This window comes from Glycine soja, chromosome 6, assembly GCF_004193775.1.
Source record: "Glycine soja cultivar W05 chromosome 6, ASM419377v2, whole genome shotgun sequence".
In the NCBI taxonomy this organism is placed as follows: domain Eukaryota; kingdom Viridiplantae; phylum Streptophyta; class Magnoliopsida; order Fabales; family Fabaceae; genus Glycine; species Glycine soja.
This window is the reverse complement of record NC_041007.1, coordinates 34,141,467-34,160,797: the sequence shown is the minus strand read 5'-3', so window position 1 is coordinate 34,160,797 and position 19,331 is coordinate 34,141,467. Positions and strand designations below refer to the sequence as shown.

Sequence of the window (19,331 nt, the reverse complement as noted above, 5' to 3'; positions counted from 1 at the left end):
CATATTTTTCTAATATTTTGTATTTGTTTCTATCAAATTATTATTTATTGTTCAATTTAATTTCTTTGATATACAATTTTAGTTTTGAAATAATTTTAGCTTTAATCTCAATAATGTTTTTATAATATTAGCAACATATTAGAAATCATATTTTTTGACTGAACATATTAGATTTTGAACAAGGAAGGAAGAATAGAGACAGGCTTTTTAACACTCATCGAAGTTCTTCCAAACCTAATCAATCAAATTCTTCTTCATTCACAGTTAGGGTTTTCCTTTCTCAACCAAGTCCTTCTTCAGTCACAGTCAGTTAGGGCTTCTTTCTTCGAAGATGGCTCGTAACGAGGAGAAGGCGCAGTCGATGCTCAACCGCTTCATCACGATGAAGGCGGAGGAGAAGAAGAAGCCGAAAGACCGCCGTCCCTTCCTCGCCTCGGAGTGCCGCGATCTCTCAGAGGCGGACAAGTGGCGGCAGCAGATCATGCGGGAGATCGGCCGGAAGGTCGCCGAGATCCAGAATGAGGGTCTCGGTGAGCACCGCCTCAGAGACCTCAACGATGAGATCAACAAACTAATCCGCGAAAAATCGCACTGGGAACGCCGAATCGTCGAGCTCGGCGGTCCCAATTACGCGAAGCACTCCGCGAAGATGACGGACCTAGACGGAAATATCGTCGACGTCCCAAACCCAGGAGGCCGTGGCCCGGGATACCGCTACTTCGGGGCTGCCAAGAAGCTCCCCGGCGTCAAGGAGCTCTTCGAAAAGCCGCCGGATCTTCGCAAACGAAGAACACGCTATGACATTTATAAACGGATTGATGCAAGTTATTATGGTTACCGTGATGAGGAGGATGGTGTACTGGAGCGGCTGGAGGGGCCCGCGGAGGAGGCGATGAGGTGGGAGGCGGCGGAGGAGTGGAGGAGGTTGGATGAGGTGAGGAAGGAGGCGAGGAAGGGGGTGCTGAGCGGGGAGGTGGCGGAGGTGACTGCGGTGGCGAGGGAGGTACTGAAGGAGGAGGAGGAGGAGGTGGTGGAGGAGGAGAGGGCCAGGGAGAGGGAGAAGGAGGACGAGAGGGAGAGGAGGGAGTTCGTGGTGCACGTGCCGCTGCCGGATGAGAAGGAGATTGAGAGGAGGGTGCTGGAGAAGAAGAAGAAGGATCTGTTGAGTAGGTACGCGAGTGAGGGGCTTGTGGAGGAGCAGATTGAGGCTAAGGACATGCTCAACATTCAGCGTTAGGTTGGTGGGTGGGTTGGTTTGTTCTTGCCAAGGTTTTTGAAATGCAGTCACAAGGTTTTTGAAATACAGTCACAATTGCAGTCACAATTTGTATTCTTCTTTATCTAATGGGTGTTGTGCCAGTCAGTTATTTTTCTTTTGTCATTGATTTTCTTTTTTTTTTGGGTTGGCTTGGTTTCTTAATCAGAATGGCATAATTTGTGAGCTTTAAGTCTCTACAATTATAATATGATGCCAATGCCATTGTTTAATGACTATAAATTGAAATAATATATATTTTAGTTGATGTTAGATGTTGTCAGTTAGCTGTGGTAGTTGACATTTGTTAGTTGGTTAGCTTGTTAATTGTTAGTTATTACTACAATAAGCTCTACAAATAGAGCACATATCACAGTAATTGGTATATTTTCATTTTGATCAATATAATGAGATACTTTATGGAACTCCTCTTAATATGTTTTTACGCCTCACGAAGTTGGGTTCATCTGTATTTGCTTTCAGATCTATGGTGGACAGTTGATATCACACCTAACATAAGTGGTGTTTTAGAATAACCTTGTTTTAATGTGAAGTTTGTACTTCTGATAACTGTTTTGTCCTGGAGTCTGGATTTGGGCTTACTTTCAAAATACACTAGCAGGGGGTGAGACTCCAATTGCTGCGTCAAAGATAAGAGTGGTATAACGGTAAAGACACTCTTGACACTTGGATTTTACATTAGGTGTATATGAAGGTGGAAAAGATATGTAACTAAGTGACTAAAATCCTTTATTTATGGTGAGGGGTGGTTGCTTGGAGAACAATCCATTCAAGATATAGTTCCCCTGCTATGCACGTTTAAGTTTCCTTTTTTCTAGGAGTTGAGGGGTTGACTAATGTTAAGAAGGCATGTTATCCCCTCTTTCCTCACGAATACTAGGAGATGCTGTTGAATTATTATGTTTAGGCTCCGAAAGCTATGTCGTCATCATAGTGTGACTGTGTGGTATGGGTCTCATAGTTCTCTTGTGCTACTTGCATTGATTTGTAATTGTGGGTTGGGTTGAAGGGTAGAGAATGAAGATATGAGGTCTCTGTCTGAAACAATAACTTTGGTGTGAACAAGAATAAGATAAGGCAGTGATTGACACACTAAACAAAATAAAATAGGACATTTGTTTTTATTCTCTTTTTAAAAGAAACCCACATAGAACACAATTGCTATTTTATGTTTCATCCTGTTCTAGTCTGTTTACTTCCAAACACTATCTAAGAAGAATCAAGTGTTGTTTCATCTGTTTGATTTGTGAACTGTGAAAATTAATTTGTTTATATGATATGCTGTTTTATCTTTGCTCTAAGTAATGCTATTGCTACCATGGCCTGTTGCATAAATACACCTCCAGCCATTGATTTTTCTTTAATTTTGGTAGCCTATGCAAAATAATACTAATAGCGTATTGGTCATAGATATTGATGCCAAGCTTCCAGATTTGGTATGACAAAATTTAAATTTTTAAGGTAACTTTAACAGTTTAATAAATGGGAAAATATTATATCACTTATAGGTACAATGCCAACAAATCAATGGACAATTGTGCCTTTTGCAATGCTGATGGTGACTTCTTGATAGTTCCCCAACAAGGAAGTAAGTCACTAAAACAATTTCCTTGATGGTTCAATGTTAACTAAGAAAGTTGTGTTTGGGTTTAATTTCATTATACTTGTGTGCATATAGTTCTCTCTGCACCTGTATAATTTCCTTGTTGATCTGTGCCAATGAACTTGGCTGGACTTGAATATAAAAGAAATTTCTTAATTGAAGGATGCAATGCATATGAATGACAAATATTGTTCTTTTCCAGGGTTGGTGCATTAGTCTTCTGAATGGGTATTTAAGAGTTGTCTTTGATTTTTTTGTGTAGAATTTTATAGTTAGAATGACAACCAGTTCTCACCATGTTTTTGAATTATTCCATGCATGAATTTCTTCTTTGGCGTTGTGGTTAAATAAAGTTTCATGATGCTTAAGAGTACACTCTAATCCGTCCTGTGGATCACATCTTTTTAGGAATATACCTTTCCCTTTTATTTATATTTTTCATACTGTCTGCTGGATTTGTAGGACTCCTTATCACTACTGAATGTGGAAGATTGAAAGTTTCTCCGGGTGAAATTGCTATAATACCTCACGGTTTTCGTTTTTCTGTGAATCTGCCTGATGGTCCATCCCGCGGTTATGTTGCTGAAATTTTTGGTACTCATTTTCAACTTCCTGATCTGGGACCAATAGGTATCTTTTCTCTTTTACTCTTAAGAAATTTAAGCTACCATATATGTTGCTTGAAAATTCATGGTATGTGAAATTAAAAATAACTTTTTTTTACACTATAGGTGCTAATGGTCTTGCTTCCCCAAGGGATTTCCTTGTTCCTAGTGCTTGGTTTGAAGATAAATCTTATCCTGGGTACACCATAGTGCAGAAGTTTGGTGGTGAACTCTTTGATGCAGTACAAGATTTCTCTCCCTTCAATGTTGTTGCTTGGCATGGTAATTATGTTCCATAGAAGGTGGGTGTTTTTCCCTTCTTCATTGTGAGTTATGATTACAATCATAGTATTTTCAGTTTGATAGGGGCATAATTCCTGTGAGATAATTTATGCATCTTAATTAATTTGGCAACTATTATTTTCACTTGCAGTATGATTTAAGCAAATTCTGCCCTTATAATACAGTTCTGTTTGATCATAGTGACCCATCTATCAATACTGGTATGCCTTTTTTGAAAATGAAATTTGTCTTAACCTTCTCTTCTTTTTTTATTTTTTGTTTATGGAAATTGTTTGTTTTTTTTTTTTTTTTACATTTTTGTTCATATGTGCAGTGTTGACCGCACCAACTGATAAACCTGGACTGGCATTGCTTGATTTTGTCATTTTCCCACCCAGATGGCTGGTTGCTGAGCATACTTTCCTTCCTCCATATTATCATCGCAATTGCATGAGTGAATTTATGGGCCTTATTCATGGTGGCTATGAGGTATATCATATCAAATTTTGTCTTTTAATCGCTGTTTGTGGGAAGCACGAAGGATTTGCATCTTAATGGTAGTTTTTTTGGTAATATGGGAAAAGAGCAGGATTAGTTTTGGGTCAGTTGAGACAAAATTTTGTCTTCTCTAGTGTTGTGACTAACACATTTGTTTTTGAGGCCAACGCTGATGGATTTCTTCCCGGTGGTGCAAGTCTCCATAATTGTATGACTCCCCATGGTCCTGATACAAAGTCATATGAGGTATGTTTTTTCCTAACAATCATGCAGGTATTAATTCTAGTATGTGCTAGTAGTTCTTGATTGTACAAAATCTTCACTTTAATTTTTGATTTTGTAAAATGTTATTCACTTATGCATGTTTGGACCTGCATCCTATTCTTTCAAAAATCATGTCCTTTGTCATTTTAACAAGGAAGCTTCTTTTATTAGCTTTAGATTTCTATATCAAATATGAAAGTTTTTACTATGATAGACGCGGCACCATTACTATTAGTCCTTTTTAGAATAAAATGTGAAAAATAAAGATGAAAACGATAAAAATGAATAATTTTTTACAGTGTTAGACTAGTAAGAAATTCTTACAGTATCATATACCGAGGTTTACTCCCAAGTGCAAAATCTAGTTATGTGCCATTTGTTGATTTGGTTTGTACATGTAATTTTATATTATCATCTAATCTCAAATTATCATTTGAATTACTTTAAGATAGTTATTTAAAAAATCAATAAAGTTTTCATACATAATAAGTTATGATTGGATGTTTGTGTAAAAAATTTTACTTTATCAGGGCATTTTTTTTTTCAATACAATTTAGGTTCCTTAAAGAAAAAGAAATTTAATTTAGGTGTGCTAAAAGTGAACTCAACCGCAATTGGTGTCAATCCAAATGGTTTCAGGCAAGTTTTATGTACGATGAAAGGGATTGGAATCTTTAAGTTCTGTCCTAGGGAGGGTCTATCTTAGTCATGGTCTCCTTTTTCAAGTGTTCAAGGGAGGGGAAGAGGAGGGGAGAGAATAAAATGGGGGGAGGGGAAGGGAAGGGTAGAGATTTTGATTAGACATTATGTTTGGTTGAGAGGAGCTTGTTTGGTTCACAAGGGGAGGGGAAGAGTTTTAAAAATAAATTTACATTTCTATCCTTGTAATTTTGAATTCCAAAACATAAACTGAGATATTTCACTCATTTTAGTTGAAATGTTTCAAATTTCCTTTCCCTTCCCTCCAAATCCCCCAATATTGGAGGGGAGCAAAAATTAGATGAGGGATTTTGCTCCTCCCTTCCTTCCTTGCTAAAAATTGAACCAAACAAAGTTTAAAAAAAAAAATCCCTCCCCCCTCCTCTCCCTCCAACCAAACACTATGTGAATGTTTGCTAGGCATGGTTTAGGGACTTCTTGATCATCTCCTGCTTTTTCTTTTGGTCCAAGAGTTTTTCATCTTTTTATTATTGGTATTTCTCATATCTAGTGCACTCGGGTGCCCACGCACTGATCAAAAGAATGAGAAAAGCTAATTCCTGCTTCGTCTCTTTGATATGACATTTTTTTGCGTAGATTCTAAAATGTTACATATTACCAACTATGAGCAAATAAATTTTAATTTCATTTTCATTTGTTTATGTAACAGCAGCATAAAATTTACATTATGGTTGGTCTGTAGTCAGTTGAACTCAAACGTGCTTGATTAAACATTTTTTTGCGTAGATTCTAAAATGTTACATATTACCAACTATGAGCAAATAAATTTTAATTTCATTTTCATTTGTTTATGTAACAGCAGCATAAAATTTACATTATGGTTGGTCTGTAGTCAGTTGAACTCAAACGTGCTTGATTAAAAAAACTTGCAGATTTCTATTTTCACTGCACTTGCTACCAAATCCGCAAGGAAACCATCCCCAAATGCTAAAGCACTGGGCTTTGACCCATCATCATTTCTCAGTGTCTTCACAAAATATCAACATGGTAAACCCCAATATAACATTATAAGATTTCCCAAATAAACAGCAAGAGTTTGCTCACTTAATAGCAGAGAATGGTACCTTGTGATGTCCTTTTGATAGTTTTGGTCACAAGGTAAGCTTTGCTAGTCGTGAAGATGTCATCCCTCACCAGGGGTCACGCTCCTCATGATTTTGTATTATTTCAGGAGGTGGCAAGAATGACCCTAGATTTTGATTTTGATACTGACAGATACTATACCAAAGTATTCTGTCAGTATTTTAATTCTCTTGTCAATTTTTAGAATTATATGTAACTTTTGAAAATGAAAACAAAGTGAAAACATGATGCACACTAGTAATTAAGTAATTAACATGAAAACTATTTCATTCTTCTATTTCCCTTTCCAATGCTCAGAACCTGTATGTGGCCCCAAGTCCAGACTTTCTTTTCCCATTGTTCCTGCTGTGTGCATCCTAGATCTACAGGTTAACCATTTGCAGCTGACCCATCAAATCAATTCTTTGTTAAGTTGTATTGTTGTAAATTTTCAAGCGGTCAACAGAAATCTTTGTATTTCACCAGTAGTCCATTACTACACACAATTCTTGTCATATTACTTGTGCTGTTTTAAAATATTCAATTGCTTTAGAAAAGAAACTTCACTGTTGTTGGAGTTCCTTATGCTTCGCTTCTTATTCTATCACTAGGCTGCTGTCACCTTCGTGCAGAATTCACCTCATATTATCAGTTTTTGGATAGTCATATAATCCCATCTCTCCCATACTCCATCTATCAGTAAGCTCTCTATCAATTTTATGTAGAACTGTCAAAACAGGCCAGCCCAACCTACCTTGGCTCACTTAATAAGTGGATCAACCCAGCCCACCTTTGAGACTTTGTTTGACTAAGTCACTAAGTGAGCTGAGGCATGATGCGTGAACTGAATGGCTCCTGTTTTTTTAGTGAGTGAGCTGAGGGCAGGGTTTTTTTAGTACCTAGGCAACTTGCTTGCCAACCCGGCCCCCCATGAGTTCAACCCAGTGGTCAGGCCATTTTGTTGCTTTTACTGGTAAGAGTTTTTTTCCAACCCAACTTGGCCCAAACCTATGGTAAGGCTGGGTTGGCCCACGGGTTATGATCCATTTTGATGGGCTCTAAATTTTTTTGGGTGGCTTCTTTGTTTTTCTTTCACAAAATCGATTTCCACTTAGATGCAGTCACACGTTCCTAAATTTCTTCAAGCCTTCAATAAAATAGTTTTTGAGATTGGTTGTTTAAGACAATTTGGGCCAATAATGGCAGGTACTATATGCAAGAGTCAAAGGGAAATGAAGGGGCAAAGGAACTTTGGCATGAGCCTTGGTAAGCAAGGTTAAGGTAGGACATGGTTGAGATTAGAAAGGTTTTGAAGGTAAAATATGAGAAGGAAATAGCTGACATAATACAAGATCTATTGCTCCTTATTTCGGCATCTGCTCCCAATATGCAGCAACGAAACTTGTTGGGAACAATTGCTTTCTGAGTTTCTTTAGTGAGTGACATGAACTTTAAAACTCGTTTAGCTTAGCTAATAGTCGTAGTTGTAGCATATAGTCATATAATGTATTGGGACAATGTAAAAACGATGTCTCTATGAAACAAAGCAATTTTGCCATCTTTAAAGGACTTCTGTGCAAACCATATAACAATTTTTGTGCAAATATCTTTTCGGCTGCTGTTTTCTATATGAAGAGCTAATTGAGAGCACTCATAGGTAAGCAGGGCCCCACATTCACACTTATGTGGGGAACACACATGACATGGCACTTGAGTTTTTATTTATTTATATATTAAATCATTCCTATTTGACATAGAGACATTAAATTTGAACATCACACCTAGAGAGAATTTGAACTTAATTCACTATGAAAACTAACCTCTTTTACTAGACTTAATTTTAGTTGATATGCAAGAATTTAGTTATCATAAAGGAAAATAAAAATAAATTTTCTTTTAGAATTTAAACTTATGACTTAATTCAATCTCACAAAATTGACTTGTAAGATAAATATTAGAGGTGTTTATAACTAGTCTTGTTCCATCTACTTGAATTAGCCAATACAGATTTTTGATGTTGTATACTTTAATTTTACAATTTAACTATATATAATCTTAAGATTAATATATTGGACCAAGTTGTTTAAGTTTTTTTAAATAATGTTTTAATAAAGGCTTAATTATATAATGAGTCTCTTAATTGTATTTTAAAGTTCAGTCTTTAATTGTTTAAAATGAAATAATTATACCATTTTCATTTGATTGATGAAAATTGATACTTTTTGCATTAGTTGTTAAAATAATTAATGTAAAACGTATTTTTTAAATTGATTGCTTGACAATCAATGTAAAAGGTTCATAAAGTTTGAGGATGTCTTTTTAAAATCGAATGTTAACATAACTAATGTAAAATGTTGTATTTTTAAAATCGGTTGCTTGACAATCGATGTAAAAGGCTCAATTTGGTAAAGTTTTGAAGATATCTTTTTACATCGGTTGCCAAACAATTAATTTTAGAAATATAATGTTTTACATCAATTGTGTTGACAACTAATAAAAAAAAATCTATTTTCACCAAATAATTAAGAGATATGATGGAAAAGATATAGTTGTTTCATTCTAAATAATTGAAAGATCAAATTAAACATTTTAAAAATTGAGGGATCAAATTAAACCTTAAAATATAAAATATAATTAAGTTTTTAATAAAATAATGATTAAAACATATTTTTCATCCCATAAAATTATTAAAGTATGAATTTCATCCCTCTAATTTTTTTTTGTTTTCTCGTTGTCGCAAAATTGAAATAAGCTAAGCTTGGTTAATTTTCATACTTAACCTCTCACTCTTTTATTGATATTTTTTTTTTCGATTTTGGGTGTTAATAATCCTTGCAAACTGCAAAATAGTCGCCACAAAATTTTAAGTCCCTTTTCCAAAACTTTCAACCACCCACATTCCGCGACCAGATGGAAATGCACCTGCAAATTCTCCCATGACTTCCCTTCCTCTTCAACAAAAAAATCATCAACGCCAAAGCCTTCTACAAAGGCTACAACTCCTAGCTCGAAAAACCAATCGACGAGTCTGAGGAATCAAAGTCTCCACGTGACACCGAATGCCATGACACACCCCGCGTCAATCGTCGTAGACACCGTCGTCTCCAATGCAAGCCTTTTCCACTACGCAAAATAAGCCTTTTTTCTTTTCCACCGTAGATTGAGAGTTTGTGGCATACGTAATTCTGGAAGATGGAAGACTTTTCGGTGGGGTGTCTTTGTATTACGACGAAAGTTTACTTGATTTTATGCTTCCGTTGGTTTATGTTAAGGATTGTGGGGTAGGTACTATTAATTACATGGCTTCTAAAGTTTGAGTCCACGGTGGGAATGATTATGACAAACTCTAAAGCGAATGGTGGACATCTTCTCACATATGCACATCTTTTAGCAGATACACTGGTGATTGGTGGGTCAAACGGCAGGCTACAAGATGAAGAAAGTTAGGAAAAAAGAGATTTAAAATTTGACTGTGGTTTTTTTTTTTTAAAAATTTTGTGGATGATTTTTAATCCCCAACATAGTAAAAAGAGAGTATCCAACAATGAGACCAATAAAAGTGACATGTAAGAAGGATAATGACACAGAAATAAGAATCAATGGAACTCAAATCCAAAAAAAAAAAATACATTTTAATTTTGAGGACAAAAAATGAATAATTTTTTTTTGTAGTGATGAATTTGTTGGACAAGTGACCTCAATAACTTAAAAGAGGGTAAATTAAGTCCTAAAATTTTTTTCACTAACAAATTTTAACTCCTTTTTAAATGATTTACGATAGACTTAGAATGCAGAATCATATACACATACGTGAAATTCTTTTAACAAATAAATTAAGACTTTATCTTTTTCTTGATCTTGTTTGCTTAATCTTGAATTAATCTTAAAGTAATCTTTGCTTGCTTAACCTTGAATATTTATTGATGTAATCATGTTTACTTATACTTTGACATCATTAAAAACCTGTATACATACATTTACATTCTCCCCCTTTTTGATGATGACAACTATTATTAAGTAAATTCTTTTTGACATTATCAAAAGCTGCATGATTTACAAAATTTCATACTTATTAAATTATACAGACTTGAACCTATATGCATATTTTGGGATTGTTTAAATAAAAAATGAAGTTAAATTTTTAATGAAATCTAGATAAAAATGATAAGTGAATATAATATTGAAATTAAAGTACAATATTCAAAATATTTTACAGGGATGGAAAAACATATTTTATTCTAAAATATTCTTTTTCTTTTTTTTTAAATTTATTTTAAAAATACTTTTTTTAGAATATTTTATTTTTAAAGTCAGGCTTCCCTTGGAATTCAGCCTTCCACTTTCAGATTCTACATATACTACTACTAGAGTGGAGAATGCCTCTACTACCTGTGCTAGCAAACAAACAAATACTATAGTAGAATAGGAATACGGGAGGGAGATAGTTTACGCGTTAAGTTGAAAGTGGGAAAGCTCTCAGTAAGTATATACTTTTTATCCCTTCACATTCAAGTCAAGTATTGAGAAGGTATCTAGCCAATGAGGCAAGTTAAGTCATGAAAAATTTTGTCCACAACAAAAGTTTTGTCGATTTTGTCAAAAACTTTTATAGGCCTTAATTAGGTTTACGTGGAGTTTACAAAATTGATCCTATCAAAATTTTGGTCCACGTAAAAACATAAATAAACCTATTTTAATTTCGTTCTAGGTTGATGGGTATCTATTTTAAATTTGGTCTAGGTTGAGGAGTACTCAAATGATATTTTTAATTGATATGGGACTACAAGTGACCACTAAGACAACAACTAGGCCATAATTAAGGTGAGGTAGGAGTGATCAATACTCTTTGTCACACCTAGATGTATGGACCTGAAACATAATAATGCAATCAGTTCAATAAATGTGTTTAAAATATGTTTTAAGACTATTTTAGAATTGGGGGTGAGGAGTTAACTCAATTTTAACACATCGACTTGGAAGGTAAGAATTAGTGATATTTTATATTATGTCTTTCTATTTTTTTTTCTTTTAGCTCTTATAACAAAATATTATTTTTTAAAGTAAAAAAATCAATTAACACCACATATCAACATTATGAATTGAATAAAAATTTCCAAAAGTTTTTTTTTCTTCTCTTCAAAAGAGCTTTTGCTTTTACTAATTTCAAACTCACGTATCAACATTATGCATTGAATAAAAAATTCCAAAGCAATAATTTTTTTTATCAAAGAGTGACATGTTTTGTTTGAATTAGAAGTGAAATAGAAAAAATAAAAATAAAAACGAGAAGGATGGAAATTGAGAAAAAAATATGTTTAATGACTGATTTGGTTCCTATAATTTCATTATTTGTACCTTTTAGTCCTTATAATTTTAAAGTGGTTTTTTAGTTCCTATAGTTTACATTTTAATTCTCCTAGTTTTTAAGTAATTTTTTTAGTCCTTATAATTTGGATTTTAATTTTCTTTTGGTCATTTTAGTCTTTATACTTTATATTTTAATTCTCTTTTAGTCTTTATCATCAAAATATGAGTAATATTATCAATTACAATTAACTACAAAAATATTAGCAAGTAGTTCGTAACTAATTTATCATAAGGTAATTTGTAATAAAAATAGTTGATAAATTATAACTAATTTGTAGCAATATATATATATATATATATATATATATATATATATATATATATATATTGTAATAAGGACTAAAAGGTAATTAAAATATAAATTATAGGGACTAAAAATATTACTTTCAAACTATAGGGATTAAAAGAGAATTAAAATATAAATTATGAAGACTAAAAAGATCACTTTTAAACTATAGAGTCTAAAAAATAATTAAAATATAAACTATAAGAACTAAAATATACGAATCGTAAAACTATAGGGTATAAATGAGTAATTTAACCGAAAAAATAAAAAGCAAAAGATGTATTTGTTAAGATGAATAGAAATAGGAATTGAAGAAAAGAAGTGAAAAAAATAAATATATAAAAAATATTTTTATACTGCTTAAAATATAATTTTTTACTCCATTTTTTCTTAACACAAATTATTTGTAATTTTTTGTTATAAAAGTTTATTTAATTTTTAAAAATTATAAAAGAAAAATAAAGGTGCACAAGAAATCATCTCAAAATTGTGCTAAATACTAAGGATTTGAAAAATGGAGGAGTTCATCGAATTTGACGTTTTCTCCTTCCTATTTTTCTTGCAAGCAAATAGAAACATAATGTACATTCCCTCTCATTTCTCTCCCTCATAAATCACCCAATCCAAACATAAGATTAGAATAAATGATTTGGAAAGACATCACTAAACTTCAATTATTTAATTTTGGTCCCCTTACACAAAATTCTATTTTCCTAACTTTAATTTAATTTTTTATGTTTATGATATCTTAAGTGAATACATTAGATTTCCGAATCAAAATAAAATAAACGAAATATTTATAAAACTGAAGGTTGAAATAAAATTTTAATTTTTTAAAATAGAAAGACTAAAATCACTGAAAAAGAGAAGATTAAAATCACAAATCAAAAGAATTAATTAAGGATAATCAAAATTATAATTTAGTGTTTTTGTACAAGCAAAATTGAAAAGACGTCTTCATTAAAAATATTATTAACTTATACTTTATTGATGATTAAAGTTTATTAAAAACTATCAAATAAAAAAAAATGATTAAATGAAAAGTAAAATTTATTAAAATTTGTATATATTACAAGTCTTTTTCTCGTTGATGTTCGGAATCAAACATTGGTGGTCAAAGAATGAAACCCATGGGTAGGGGTGGGAATAGGTCAGGCCAGACCAGACTTTAAAAGGTCTGAGCCTAGCCTACGATGAATTTTTGAGGTCTGAGTCAGGCCTATAGCCTAACAAAGGCTTTTATTTTGACTCGGCCTAACCTTTTTAAAAACCTAACCTAATAGCCTTTTTATATTTGTGCTTTGGAGTAGGAACGTAATAGGAAAAAAGCTAATGGAAAAGGAAACGTTAACCAGAATATGAAAGCCAATAAAAATAATGAGTAATATAAAGGGACACATGACTCACACTTAAATTTTACTTGATTATAGGAATGGAAGTTATGGAGCCTAGTTTAAAAAAAATTAATTGTATCCAAAAAATAATATAAGTATAAATTGGTATCCAAAAAATAATATAAATATATATATATAGGCTGACCTATCAGGCTTATAAGACTTTTTAACAAGCCTAAGTCTCGTCTATTTAATTTAATAGGCTTTTAAAAAAGTCTGAGTCTAACCTTTTAATTAAATAAATTAGTTCAAATCAGATTTTATGTAAGTCAAATCGTAGGCCGGCCTGACCTATTCCCGCCTCTACCCGTGCGGATAGTACTGATACCTGGATCTGACTTCATTTTCACAATTAATTATCAGTTATCACACAAAATTCGTACAATTCATCAAATAGTAACACTAACAATAGTTTTCTCAAGTTGAAAATGAGTTTTCTCTCGTCAATAAATGCATGCCCGTTTTCTACGTTTTTTGATGACGTGCATGCCCGTTTACTAACCCAAAGAAAAAAAAAATGCATGCCATTATCCATCAACATCAAGCCTTCACCTAATCCAGTGTTTTGATAGCCGAATCATATATATTTCCACTGGTTATAAAATTAAGGCATGTAAGGTGTAATAGATACAGTAATTAATGTGATAGAAAATTAAGAAAATGTGAAAATATATAAATAAATGGGCTTATATGAATAATAATGAAAATATTAAAATATGTTTTTTTTCTCATAAATATAAAAATATTTAAAATTCATTATTATAAATTTTTTAATTCAAAACAGATTTGGGATATCCAAAGTCACATGTATTACTTTTTTTACATCGATTAGATAAATAAGCAATATAAAAAATATCACATTTAGATTGTTATGTTATGTTTAGTCTTGAATATATGTTTAGATTAAAAAGTAATAAGTTTTAATTTTGTGAGAATAAAAAAATTACTCAAAATTTTATAGAGATAAATTTTAAATATTTTTGAGGAAGAAAAAATTATTTTAGATTCAAGTCTTTGTTTGTCATTGTCATGTGAATCTTATTTCTTCCCAAAAGTTTCCACAATGAATCAGTATTGAATTATAGCTAGACCTTACTCAGCAACATTCCGGGAAATTGAAGGAAGGGAAGAATTACCGAAAAGAAAAGAATCATAACTTTGAACTCAAAAAAAATTTAGTAGAAACTTTCTAAGTAGTACGTTTTTGGTTGTTAGCAGGGCACCTGCATGTATATCTATTCTTGTGACACTCTCTACCCCTCACATATATATTAATAAAGGAATAAAAATTCAAATATTAATTAAAAGTATTTTTAAAACATTTTTAAATACAAGCTTTTCAAATGGATAAAAGGCTCACATTCACTTTCTTCTACATCATATTCAAACTTGTCCAAATAAATAATAAAGTCATCTCGACTAAAAGAAAATCATATAAGTCTCATACAATTAATATAGAACCTATATCCTAATGTCACATCCTATCAGAGCGTGGTGTTCCCGTGTCCTCTAGCATGAGGTTTTTCATAGTCATCCACCTATTCATCTGCTCCCCCGAACACAAGTTCAAGATCATCACAGGATCCAAACACAACAACACACAGGGAGTGAGTTATCACATTCCTAGCTAATAGAGAAACAAGACAATTAAATATACATATTATATAAATGAGATACCACTTGCTTAAACATAGCTCACGTAACTTCACCACTTCATCATTCAAAATTCACTTTTCAATTATCAATCACATTACACAAGAATCCCACACTTCGATCAAGATATAATAACACATCAATTAGCAAGCATATGCAATAGTTATGCTAAGACTCAATCCTATATGCAATGTGGTACCATGTCAGTGAAAAACCACCCTGGGGCGCTTAGGAGTACATAACAAGACACACCACACAATGGGTTTGTCCGGTCACTCTCACTAAGTAAGATCATAGAGAGACCAGTCAGGGTCACGATGTTTTGCGAGAATGCTCCAACCATATGAGATCAGAATAGGCTTAAAGGAGCACTCAAACCCGGTGACCCCCAAGGCCTACACTCCGAAGAGTCCGTCAGGGCCTCTCCCTCCTGATTCAGGTCCAACCCCTAAAATAATTTTTGCATGCAGACACTGCTCATGAATTATACAATACCCACGACCTTACACTCGTGTTTTAAACACGTTCAACACAATCGCACTATGATTTAACACTGGCTCCTAAATAGGAAACCTACATTTTCTCTTTAACACTGTGCATCAACGCTTTTCTCAAGATAACACTGGTCGGGTTATTGTACAATTCATAGCTTACAACACAAGTAATTTCACATCAAGTGTTAACTACACACTTATCCACAACTAGAACTCATTCACAATTTCACTTCTCATAGTGTGATAATTCACCATCACATGTTTACACGTATCTCACAAATTAACACATGTTCAACTTTACACTTATACTCAATCTCAATAACAATATTATAATCTCAAAGCAACATATTCTTCTACAATTCATCACATACTCACAATTTGAATCATCATTTCATATCCTCAATATAACAATTTATATAAAACACTATCACAACATTAGGACTAAAACCCCTTAACTAATATTACACAATTATATCAAAATCATAGGTCGAAATATACAAATATCAAGAGCACAATTTATCAAGCAATTTTCATTAGGACATCAATATTTTATTTATAATCATAAAGGAAAAATTTCAATTTAATAAACATCTCAAAATAAAACCCCAATTTAATCCTCTAAGGATCCCTACACATGTTCTCACTAATCCCCAACTGTGAATAACTCATCCCTTACCTCTGAGCGGACTCACGTGTCTTCAGCCAGGGATAGCAACATCTCTAGCGGTTCCCTGAAATTCTTTCAGTTATTCCTCCAACTGTTCCGATAGAATTCCCAAACGTCAGAGAGACGGAGAAGAGATTGAAACCTCCACTTATACTGTCTTCATGCGATTCCTTTTTCTCCATCCACGAATATTATCTCGCAAATCCCAACGGTGGAAGCGTGAGGAATTTAATTTCGAACAACATATCCAAATTTCACAATAATCCAACGGTTAACGAAACCGGGATCGTAGTTTTACCAAGACAGCTCTGGGTTTCTGCGGGAAAGAAAAAAACTACAATGCGAAGGGTGTTTCTCTCAATTCAGACATGATATCGATATTCCCAACGGTGAGAATGCTCGGAATTGTGTTGCAAACATGATACTCAAATTTCACGACGATCCAACGGTGAACGGGTTTGAGATCGTCGTTTTTCTGAGACTGGTTTGGTGGGCTGCGGGAAAAAGAAAGGGTTTTGAGAGGAGAAGGGGAAAAACGAAAATGAGGCCAAAAGGAGGCCGCTGACTTAACATAACTATTTATATCTAGGGTACTCAGCCTATTATTTACTCTATATTTATTTATTTATTTTACTAAAAAGGTTTTTAAATTTATTTACGAAAAATTGGGATGTTACAATTCTCACCATAATTTTTTATCAGAAAAAATGCACAAGTTTGCTTTTCTGCTTTGGTTTATCAGCATGCATGTAATTATACATGGGAACATTGCAGCTAATGAGAGTTCAGATGATAAGGGTATAATAGGAGCTATTTTAGATAAGAGTTCTCGCATTGGCCAAGAGCATGCAGTGGCTATGAAGCTGGCATTGGAAGATTTTTATCAAAAAAGCATTCAGAGTTTTTCTCTGCATATAAGAAACTCTCAAGGGGATCCTCTTTTGGCAGCTATTGCAGGTCTATCTCTCATTCTTTGTCTCTCCTACTGTTCTAAATAATTCATATATAATATAATTGCATCAGTGAGTAATATATATCCCTGAACCCTGACGTCTCTGAAGTCTTAACCTTACAATGATATGACCTTTCAAAATCATATAAACTGTTCAGTCTATCATATAATCAACAGTACTGCATCCCTTGGTATATAGGTGATCATTCATTAACAGATTAACAAATAGAATATAGCATCAACTTACCATTGCTTCATGATTTACATTTTGTTCAACATCTCCAGTAGTAAAAAGTCATAATTTGACTATCAAAAGTTTCAATGCTTTTTTTTCTAAAACATTTTAGTGCCTTGCCTTTATGGCCAATAATATACTGTCATATGCTTGAATAGAGTCGAAAAGAGGAAAAAATAGATAAGTTAATTAAATAAAATAAAAAACTTGAATAGACATGGTGTGACTCTTCTCTTCTTACAATGGAATGTTTTGTTTGGCAGCTAAAGATCTCATTGATAATCAAAAGGTGCAAGCCATCATTGGACCACAGACATGGGCAGAGACATCTTTAGTGGCTGAAATCAGTAGCCAAAAGAGGATACCTTTCCTTTCTCTAGCAGAAGCAACTCCAGAATGGGCAATGAAGAAGTGGCATTTCCTGCTGCAATCCTCACCTAGCCAAATAATGCAGATGAAAGCTATTGCTGAAATTGTAAAGTCTTGGAAACTCTATAATATTACTATGATATATGAAGATGGAGACTCATCATCCACTAAAATTTTATCTCAACTCTCTGAAGCTCTTACAAAATTTGGGACAGAATTAAGCAATGCTATAGCAATCCCACCTCTAGTTTCTTCTTCATTGTCCCAACAACTTGAGAAACTAAGAGAAGGACAATGTAGAGTCATTATTGTCCATTTATCCTTTCCTTTGGCACTAAACCTCTTTGAAACTGCAAAAAGAATGAATATTATGGGGGAAGGTAATGTATGGATTACTACTGGTTCCTTTACAAGCCTTGTTCATTCCTTGAATGCATCCACTATCTCCAATATGCAAGGGGTTATTGGAGTCAAGAGCTATATCCCAAAACTATTTCCCCAGTATGCTGACTTCTACCGTAGATTTCGGAAAAAATTTAGCTCGGAGAATTTTGAAGAGTTTAATTATGAGCCTGGGATCTTTGCAGCCGAAGCTTATGATGCTGCAAGGATTGTGGTTGATGCAATGAGGGAAACCAACCAAATAGGGGGTCAACTTTTGCTAGATAAGATTATGCTTAGTAATTTTACTGGCTAAGTGGAAAATTCAGTTTACTAAACATGGAAGAGCTCCGGCACATACTTTTAAAATCATTAATTTGATAGGGAGGAGCTACAGGGAAATTGGTTTCTGGTCAGATGGACTTGGTTTCTCAAAATATTAGATGAAAAGGCTTCTTATAGTTCTTCGGTGAAGGAATTAGGAAAAGTTGTTAATCCAACATGTGCCATACGACTGAGAATTGGTGTCCCTTCCATGTCAAACGTCAAACAGTATGCCGAAGTTATTCAAGATCTTTCTCAAAATGTTCCTTCCTTCAACTTCAAGGGATTTTCCATATGTCTTTTTGATGAAATAGTAAAAAAATTGCCATACCGTCTGGAATATGATTATTTTGCCTTTAATGGTACATATGATGAGCTGGTGAAGCAAGTTTATTTGAAGGTAAGTGTTTTATTTATTACCCTTGTATGTTGTAGCTCACTTCAGTTTTTGCAAATCATTGATAATAAACTGCTATGAGGGAAAGACACTTCTAAATGATAACCATGTCATATTGCATCTGTGTCTGATACATATCTATGTTAGCTGTTATACAAATTAGAATACCTTACTTAGATAAGCTTGAATATTCTATGCAACATGACATGGTTATCTGACAAGCTATGAATATGCTTCATTCAACAATGCTTGATGCAGAACTATGATGCAGTTGTTGGTGATGTATCGATAGTGTCCACACGTTATGAATATGCTTCATTCACTCAGCCCTATACTGAAACCGGACTGATGATGATTGTTCCTATTAAATCAAAGACAGGTGATAGAACGTGGCTATTCATGAAACCTTTCACAAAGCGCATGTGGATTCTAATATTGTTCATCATTGTCTACAATGGTTTTGTTGTATGGATTATTGAAAGAAACCACCGCCCTGAACCGG

The 19,331-nt window shown here is 33.5% G+C and overlaps 2 protein-coding genes and 1 pseudogene across 4 annotated transcripts in view; all 3 read left to right on the top strand.

Moving 5' to 3' along the window:
* Positions 1-163: 163 nt before the first annotated feature.
* On the top strand, positions 164-3,477 carry LOC114416808 (annotated as a pseudogene).
* Positions 3,478-3,914: 437 nt separating this feature from the next.
* LOC114416809 lies at positions 3,915-7,876 on the top strand. Of its 3 annotated transcripts, XM_028381832.1 has the most exons (6): positions 3,915-3,987; positions 4,101-4,255; positions 4,356-4,510; positions 6,121-6,235; positions 6,922-7,009; positions 7,517-7,876. In XM_028381832.1, the coding sequence occupies exons 3-6, from the start codon at positions 4,475-4,477 to the stop codon at positions 7,578-7,580; spliced, it is 303 nt and encodes a 100-aa protein (XP_028237633.1). In that variant the 5' UTR covers positions 3,915-3,987; positions 4,101-4,255; positions 4,356-4,474; the 3' UTR covers positions 7,581-7,876. The 3 variants fall into 3 exon arrangements, 2 of the variants coding, with proteins under 2 accessions (XP_028237633.1, XP_028237632.1); XM_028381831.1 differs by having other exon boundaries at positions 4,101-4,510; XR_003667591.1 differs by lacking the exon at positions 6,121-6,235 and having other exon boundaries at positions 4,101-4,510.
* Positions 7,877-16,914: 9,038 nt separating this feature from the next.
* LOC114416129 (glutamate receptor 2.7-like) overlaps positions 16,915-19,331 on the top strand; it is an 11,509-nt gene continuing 9,092 nt past the window's right edge. The window contains exons 1-4 of the mRNA XM_028380999.1: positions 16,915-17,128; positions 17,622-18,407; positions 18,552-18,832; positions 19,088-19,319. Of these exons, the coding sequence (XP_028236800.1) occupies positions 16,915-17,128; positions 17,622-18,407; positions 18,552-18,832; positions 19,088-19,319 (1,513 nt within the window). The remainder of the gene's footprint in view (positions 17,129-17,621; positions 18,408-18,551; positions 18,833-19,087; positions 19,320-19,331) is intronic.

Bases quoted from the DNA above. Each gene is read 5' to 3' on its own strand.
- LOC114416809 (XM_028381832.1), top strand. From the start codon at position 4,475: ATGACTCCCCATGGTCCTGATACAAAGTCATATGAG. The intron at 4,511-6,120 runs GTATGTTTTTTC...AAAAACTTGCAG, and splicing joins CTGATACAAAGTCATATGAG to ATTTCTATTTTCACTGCACT. The intron at 7,010-7,516 runs GTAAGCTCTCTA...CAATAATGGCAG, and splicing joins CTCCCATACTCCATCTATCA to GTACTATATGCAAGAGTCAA.